This window comes from Agrilus planipennis, unplaced genomic scaffold (assembly GCF_000699045.2).
Source record: "Agrilus planipennis isolate EAB-ADULT unplaced genomic scaffold, Apla_2.0 scaffold4, whole genome shotgun sequence".
Lineage (NCBI taxonomy): Eukaryota > Metazoa > Arthropoda > Insecta > Coleoptera > Buprestidae > Agrilus > Agrilus planipennis.
The window spans coordinates 3,430,029-3,437,664 of NW_020442463.1; the positions used below are offsets into that span (position 1 = coordinate 3,430,029).

General features: G+C 31.6%; 3 protein-coding genes across 6 annotated transcripts; 2 read left to right on the top strand and 1 right to left on the bottom strand.

The window, feature by feature from the left end:
- The first annotated feature begins 2,181 nt into the window (after positions 1-2,181).
- LOC108745177 (nuclear envelope phosphatase-regulatory subunit 1-like) lies at positions 2,182-3,114 on the top strand. Of its 3 annotated transcripts, XM_018481292.1 has the most exons (5): positions 2,182-2,364; positions 2,414-2,497; positions 2,558-2,692; positions 2,746-2,853; positions 2,998-3,114. In XM_018481292.1, the coding sequence occupies exons 1-5, from the start codon at positions 2,337-2,339 to the stop codon at positions 3,012-3,014; spliced, it is 372 nt and encodes a 123-aa protein (XP_018336794.1). In that variant the 5' UTR covers positions 2,182-2,336; the 3' UTR covers positions 3,015-3,114. The 3 variants fall into 3 exon arrangements, with proteins under 3 accessions (XP_018336794.1, XP_018336792.1, XP_018336793.1); XM_018481290.1 differs by lacking the exon at positions 2,998-3,114 and having other exon boundaries at positions 2,184-2,364; positions 2,746-2,996; XM_018481291.1 differs by lacking the exon at positions 2,998-3,114 and having other exon boundaries at positions 2,186-2,364; positions 2,426-2,497; positions 2,746-2,996.
- Positions 3,115-3,121: 7 nt separating this feature from the next.
- LOC108745175 lies at positions 3,122-4,584 on the bottom strand. Its single transcript, XM_018481287.1, has one exon. The coding sequence runs from the start codon at positions 4,071-4,073 to the stop codon at positions 3,210-3,212; it is 864 nt and encodes a 287-aa protein (XP_018336789.1). The 5' UTR covers positions 4,074-4,584; the 3' UTR covers positions 3,122-3,209.
- An 80-nt stretch (positions 4,585-4,664) lies between these two features.
- On the top strand, positions 4,665-6,739 carry LOC112903985 (mediator of RNA polymerase II transcription subunit 10-like). Of its 2 annotated transcripts, none has more exons than XM_025980874.1 (4): positions 4,665-4,757; positions 5,124-5,251; positions 5,305-5,388; positions 6,422-6,739. In XM_025980874.1, the coding sequence occupies exons 1-4, from the start codon at positions 4,725-4,727 to the stop codon at positions 6,606-6,608; spliced, it is 432 nt and encodes a 143-aa protein (XP_025836659.1). In that variant the 5' UTR covers positions 4,665-4,724; the 3' UTR covers positions 6,609-6,739. The 2 variants fall into 2 exon arrangements, with proteins under 2 accessions (XP_025836659.1, XP_025836660.1); XM_025980875.1 differs by lacking the exon at positions 4,665-4,757 and adding an exon at positions 4,774-4,894.
- The last annotated feature ends 897 nt before the right edge of the window (positions 6,740-7,636 follow it).

Here is a 7,636-nt window from a genome sequence, read left to right on the forward strand (position 1 = left end):
TTTTTAATATTGTAGGCCTGTATTACGAATGTAGACTGATAGACAGTCGAAGTCATTAGAACTAGGTCAATGTGTCAGTGTCATAAGTCAATGCAGAGTATTATTACATTTGTTAATGCGTGAGTTTCTAGACGAACAATTGGTCGTACGGATCCTGTACCATGGCCGCGTCTGATCTAAAGCCGTTTGATTTCTTTGTATGGAATCATGTGAAGCAGCGCGTGTATCAAAAGCCATTGTAAAACGCTAATGATTTGCACAACTGTGCAAATGAAGTACGTCAAATACCGGAAGTTTTTGCGCTACTCAAACAAAAATTTTGTAGTGTATGCGTGTAGTTACTGATACTGTAATTAATTTTTTTCTATTGGGAGAATAATAATATTGAGTGTTGACGGACCTCCCAGAAAAAGGGTAACGCACCTTAATAATACCTCAATGGTGGTTTACATAACGTTATTTTTTTTTTGTTCTCAGTGCCATATCGACGTGTGCTTTAAATAGTAGGTACTGCATACTATCAGCGTTGAATAAAGTGTACTTATTTAATTAATTGTTATCGGATGGGCGTCTGAATATTATTATGTGTAGTAACGTAGTAGTAAATAGTAATAAGCTGCTGATGTTTACTTTATTAGTCGTTTCACAATCATCACTGTTTAAAATTTTCATCGATGTATCGCAATTTCTCTATACGTTGCCAGTTCACGCTCAAGTTTCGCATTGCAACTTGGATTGGTTTTCTTTCAAATTTTTACCATGCGAACCCCAATCGCATCTAGTTAAGACCCTCCAAAGCTTGTCACTTATTTCAGGAACACGCTATATATAGATTTGTAATGCTCAATGATAAATTTATTTGCAAACCAGTATGGTATCTGTACCACAATTAATAATAAGTGACTTAAAATTGCAGTAATAGCTAATGGGGATGTTTCTAATTTCGCGCCCCAAATTTCTTCCTACGAGTCTATAAAAATACAACCGACTTTAACTTTAATCAAGAATATGTGTATCAGTGATTAGTGTTTTCCTGATCCAGCGCTTTATATTAATCTTTATGTTTTTAACAGTTAAGATGATGCAATAACTGTAAAATGTGGTTTACTAGTATTATAGAAGTAGCTGCTTTCATTCCCCTATATTTTTTGTTATGAAATACATAAAGTCCTTTCATTGTTATGGTAATTCATAAAATTTTCTTTTAACAAATATAAGAAATGGCAGTACCAACGTTTCGTGTTGTTGCAGTAGATGTTAGTCTTTCCATTAGCATAAATATAAATTACGTAATGGATAAATATACTTACTTCATCTTTATAAAAAAGGACAGCAGGTCGGAGGTGTACAATTGGGTCGATAGAATGTCACGTGGATAACCGGGATACCCTACTGTCTCGCATTAGTCCCGGAAGCACACTTCTTTGCATTGTTCCCTTATAATATAGGTTATTACTTTCATTTANAAATATTCCATTTAAAAAATGTATGTTTGCTTTATAACTAAGAAACGGAAGATGCTAGAAAAAAACTGACTAAATCACTAGATCTACGGAAATAATTCTATAAAAATACGTTGCACCGTCTTCGATAAATTTAAAGATAAATGTGATTCTTTTCAATTGCTTCCTGCATCCTAAAATCCGAAAGGCATATGAAAATTCTGCTAGTACCATCTTTAATTCACAAAAAAGTCGCACGCTGCTTCAAAAACCGCAACCCTCTATCATTAAAAATAATTAAAACTACCGAAAATTAGATACCCTGTACAGCTCGTCTAGACAACATATGGACCCATTTGTGCACGTGTTCGATTCCTGATCGATAAAATTACTTTTTTTCTTAAAAATGATCTTTATATATTCATTCAAAGTTAATCCTGCCAATAACCGGCAACTTAAATTATTAGGATCATCAGGTTATAGTATGAAAAAACAAAACTCGCTTCGTGAGTATTATCGTGGTCATGTACTTCCTTTTATTTGTATGAATATTGACCTTGATGTGGCTGTTACTGCTTTTGTTAGTTAATATCCCCTTTTTTAATTTCTCGTCGGTTTAAAAATAATAAGCGCGGTAAACAATCTAAAAACACGATCGCACCGTCGGATCATGCAAGAGCCACTCTGTCTACTGAAAGGCAGACTTATTTGCTATGCTGTTATTTATTCTATGATTTTTTAGTAACTGTAAATAATTGTGTGTCAAAATAGTTAACTTGTCTATGATGGTTAATAAGTTGATAGATGTAACTTTTTTTTCCAATGTCGCTTCTATATTTCAAAAAAATAACTAATTCTAATCTTTTTTGTCGTAGTTGAAAACAGAAAATCGTAATGTCGTTAGAACAGACAGCATGCGAAGGTATTTCGACTGAAAAATACAGAAAATAAAATCATAACCTATAAAATAGATGTTATTGCAGATTTAAAAGCCTTTGAAAGACGCCTCACCGAAGTAATTGCTTGTTTACAACCATCCACGATAAGATGGAGAAGTAATTAATATATAATAGTTTTAATCGTTTTTAATTGTTCTTTAAATAATGCTTTTCCAGTTGTTCTTCTTGTAGTATCCTTGTGTGTAGCTACAGGGGCAGGTCAATGGTTAATGGATCCTGTTACTAGGGTAGTACCTTTATCACAGTCGCTGTCAAATCATCCTTTTTTTATTCTAGCAACAGTAATTTTAGGTAAAGTGATATTAAAATATATTTAATTGAAAAATTTAACTATTCAATTGTAGTCATAATTTTTCTTCTGGGAGTTCACAAAAGAGTCATAGCAGCTTCAATTATTACAACAAGAACAAGAGAGGTTTTAATTGATTTCAATATGTCATGTGATGATACTGGTAAGCTAATTTTAAAGCCAAGGCCTACAAATATAACATGACAACCAATCCATTAAACATCATGTACAGTTATAGATTCATTGCGTCTGTAAAATAGTGTTAGAAAATGATTTTTTAAATAAAGTTAAACATTTTTTTTCATAGAGATAGACCCAGATTAGATTACCATTCACAAATACTTAAAGATGTGGGATGTTCAAGTTTTAAAAGAGTGGAGGTGTATGTCTAACCAATTTTAGGAATAACATCCCTATGATAAACAACTTTCTTATTAGGAAAAAATATTATTTAGGTACTTACAAAATAATTCACAAATTCATACGAATTTCTACAAATATACATAACAGAAATTAGTACTAAAATCCATATTTTGCTTGAGTTTGTTTTCTTGCAAACCTATTTTGTGCCCATTGATTTTGTAATTCCAGTTCATTAGCCTTAGCCTGTTGAGCCAGGTAAGTAATATGATGTTTTCTTTTACATGTATCATTCACCTCGTCTTCAACCTCTTGCTTAGGAGCATAATTTGGGTCTGTCAATGATTTCAACCAATCTGCTTTATCAGGCCTTATTTCATCTTCATGTATATCAATGATGTTTACATCCATTGCTTTTTGTTTACCCCTTCCAACTAATTCTTTGAAAGCAGCATTATCAAGACCTTCATAAGGTTTTTCTGCTGAGGGAGCAATCTCAATATCAGAGACCATACTTCCAGCATTATTGGATAAATCACTATTAACTGTATGTTTTGCAGGTAAAGTAAATGCAGTTCTTCGTTTGGACTGAGCATTTATTTTTTGCCACAATTCTTCATCAAAGTTTGAAATAACTTCATCATCAGAATCATCTGATTCTTCTACTTTACTACTACTACTACTACTACTACTATTGGTTTCTTTCACACTTTCCTTAGTATTCAATGTCTCTTTTGCACGCTTATTTGAAATAACTGTTGACTTCTTCTTAACAACATTAGGAATAAGTGTTATCACCTTTCCTGGTTGCACTTTTGGTGGTGGCAGAATTGATAGAAGACCACTTTTTTTATTTTGATCGTTTGTTTTTACCTTCTTACTAACAGGTTCATCATCAGAATCGTAATTAATGGTGGGAATCGGGATTTTTACTGTTTGTTTAGATTTTAAAGTCTTTTCTTCATATGCATTCTGAGTTTTTTCCTCATCACTTTCACTATCATCATATGCTACAAGGGACATGCTTATTTTCAAATATTCCACAACAGCATTAAAGCGTGATTAACTGATTAATAATTAATCGTTTACACAAACTAATTGATGAATTAACATTAACTAGCACTTGCACAATAACAATAATTTTAATGTACGTTTCAGATTACCATCGCCATAGATAGTAGCCTATTATCTATGATAGTAGCATAGATAAGGTAAGAAGATACTAGTAAAACTCATTTGACAGTTGTGTGAAACTGGCACCCGATATAAATAACCCTCTGATTAGAACTTCACCAATAAATTATTTTAGTTAATTAGTTCTGTTAAAAAAACCGTTTCAGGGTACAGGTCTAAATTAAATATCAGTTTATTCAAAAACTACTGAATAAGTGGTATTTTGAATACGTCTGTAAAGGGTCTTAAATTAAAAAAAGAAGTTTTGATACCAACTTTTCGAAAACATACTTAGATTGCTTCATTGAAAATAAAAAGTTAACCGGTACATAGTAGCTGCTGTAGTTACTTCCGTAGACGTCCACCATTGAAGGTTAGAACTTAATAACTAATAATAAGATTTACTGTTTCGATAGGAGCCATTGTAGTTGGACGGACGTGGAACGCATATCTGATATCGGATACGGAGCTACTTCCAATTAATACTAGTGATACTTATCTATGATGATACCTTTTATTGAAGTCATAGGCAAGGTTATTGTCATTATCTATTGTTATTGCAGTGATAAGTAACAAAGATAGCATATTTTAGTAATTCTCTGCTTTCTAAAGTTTGTGGATTTATGATGTTTTTGATTTTGATGATGATTTTGTGGATGTTCTGAGTAATGGTATGGCAAAAAAAATTCACTTGAAAACATTTAGACGACAAATAACGAAGCAAATGTTTAAATATTCTTATTACAAATAACAGTATTATGTTACAATTAATTTCACGAATTTGTTAATAGCGCGTATCAATTTACATACATCTTTTTTCATTTAAAATAATAATTCATTAAGTGAAAATAGGTACTATCAATTATAATATATTACTGCTTTACGTTACAAATTTGGTAGAATATAAGCATGACGTCCTTGGAAAATCTAGAAACTCAGCTTGAGCTGTTTATAGAAAACGTTAGACAAATACATATTATTGTCAGTGATTTTCAACCTCAGAGTCAAACAGTGTTGAATCAGAAATTGTAAGTAAACAGTTATTTAAAATAATATGCATATTTATGGGCATAAATTGTAGACAGTCTTTGGTCCATGGTCTTCAAGAAGTTGATAAATTGAAATCTCAGGTTCAAGATGTTCATGTTCCTTTAGAGGTTTTTGAGTAAGTTCATCATCTTAAGGTCGTCAGTCCTAAGACTGGATGGGCATGCACCTCCACCCTTTCCTATCTTAAGCTAATCTTTGCAATTCCCTAAAAACAGAACCTCTATTAACGTTATCCTCATCATTCATCGGTAACACCACATTTTAAATGCTTCTAACCTTTTCTTTTCTGCCGCGCCCACAGTCCATATTTCAAACCTGTATAGTGCCGCGCTCCAAACGTACACGTTTAACAACCTTTTTCATGTTTATAAATTAACCATTCGCGAGCATAGAAGTGACTTTTTATCAACCCTGCACTCCTCTGCTTTTTATCACTACTACTCCTTCTGTCCTGACTTATCTGACTTCCTAGATACCGCAAATCAGCCACTATCTTTATATTCGCAACTTTCCCTGCTTTTGCTTCCCTTGTATACCAGTCTTTTTGTTTTATTTGTATTTATCTTCATGCAGTACTGTTTTGTCAATACCGCTTCTATTTTATTTTGAGCTATATCTTACTCCTTGCTTATTACTAATACTGTTATATCATCTGCAAACCTATGCATACTGATTCATTGTCCCTGCATATCTATCCCTACAGTTGTACTGTCTTTAATGATGATGATCGTGTCTTCGATGTATATATTAAAAAGTAGCGGTGACAGTGTGCATCCTTGTCTGACTCCCTTCTTATTTACTAGTCTATGTTGCTGCTCCAGTTTTATAACTGTCTGTTGCTCTTTAATACGAACTAAGTTTCAGTCTTCTATTTCTGTAACTCATCCCTACATTTTTAAGTATATTTAACATCTTGTCCCATTAAACATTGTTAAAAAAAAAAATTTCTAAATCTGAGAATCCTATGTATGCACTATTTCCTTTTTTTATCGTTTTCTCTATTATTACCTGTAGAGCTAGAATGGCCTCCCACATTCCTTTATTTCTTCTAAACCCAAATTGATCTTCCCCTAATAGTTCTTCCACCCTTTTTTCCATCCTTGTGAGAAAGTTAAAAATTATTATGTAAGTTTATTTACAATTTGTAGTTATATCGATCAAGGGAGGAATCCTCAACTATACACAAAAGACTGCATTGAAAAAGCATTGACAAAGAATGAACAAGTAAAAGGCAAAATTGATGCGTATCGGAAATTTAAAGCTAATATGCTTTTAGAGCTTACACGAATTTTCCCCAATGAGTTAACAAAATACCGAGCTAAAAGGAATGAATGACAAGCAGATATACTTTTACACTTTAATTACATATTCGTGTTAAGTTTAATAAGCTCTACAGGTTTTAATTTTGTGTGAGAGACATTTATAAGCTATGTACCTAATTCAAAAATAAATCCTTTTTTATTGGACAAAATGTTTTATTTATAACTTGAAATAAAGTGTGTACTCTGCACTAAGTATTTATTCTTACAAAAGTAAAAAGAAATGTAGTACAGATGTAATCAGAATTCAGAGTTTCCCCAACGGATCTGAAAGAGAAGTACAAAATGTATTAAACATAACTATTCTGTAATTTATTTTGGTGTCTGCGTATTTTTTTTAAGTTAATGCCGCAAAATTTTACTAATTATTATGTCTTGAAAACTATAATTATAAATAGTTATGTAAACATATTTGTTACTGAAAAATTCCTATAAATTACATAAAGATACTTTGCTACTACTGTTTATTTTTTGACATGCATAAAGTAAGTGTTTCAAAAGGAAGGTATTTCAGATTGAAAACATTGCGCCAAAATTTGGGGTGGCATTTTGGCTATATGTGAAAAAATGAGAAAGATATTGATGTGTTAAATACCCAATTAATAGACAATTTCACATATAGCTTTTTTTAAAATTAATTACGAATTCTTTACATTCGACCATTATACAAAATCGTTTTAATAGTTTTGTCATTTTGACAATTGAACATAGAATTGTTGATCAAATAAATTTAAAAGATGTGACAAAAAATTGAGAATAGTTTAACAGTTTTTTGCATTTTTTGTACAATTGATTTTATTTTTAAAATTGCATTGTGATTGCTAGTGTATTAATGCATATTTTTAATAGCATCTAATTTAATTTCTGTTTTGTACTACTTGATTGCCAATCTATCTATCTATGTTACATGTTTCTTTCTAAATGTATGCTTTTTTAAAATCGATATAATTTGATTTAATTTNATATATATTCTTAAAGGGCCGTAATTTATATTTTATCCGGGGTGAAGTTACTGCTAGAGCGGACGCTGCATCAAGATTTGTT

Excerpts from the sequence above, each read along its gene's own strand:
- LOC108745177 (XM_018481290.1), top strand. The coding sequence starts at position 2,337 with ATGTCGTTAGAACAGACAGCATGCGAAG. Across the intron at positions 2,365-2,413 it reads AGAACAGACAGCATGCGAAG|ATGTTATTGCAGATTTAAAA; the intron begins GTATTTCGACTG and ends CCTATAAAATAG. Across the intron at positions 2,693-2,745 it reads TCTAGCAACAGTAATTTTAG|TCATAATTTTTCTTCTGGGA; the intron begins GTAAAGTGATAT and ends ATTCAATTGTAG.
- LOC108745175 (XM_018481287.1), bottom strand. The coding sequence starts at position 4,073 with ATGTCCCTTGTAGCATATGATGATAGTGAAAGTGATGAGGAAAAAACT.
- LOC112903985 (XM_025980874.1), top strand. The coding sequence starts at position 4,725 with ATGATGATACCTTTTATTGAAGTCATAGGCAAG. Across the intron at positions 4,758-5,123 it reads TTATTGAAGTCATAGGCAAG|AATATAAGCATGACGTCCTT; the intron begins GTTATTGTCATT and ends CAAATTTGGTAG. Across the intron at positions 5,252-5,304 it reads ACAGTGTTGAATCAGAAATT|ACAGTCTTTGGTCCATGGTC; the intron begins GTAAGTAAACAG and ends CATAAATTGTAG.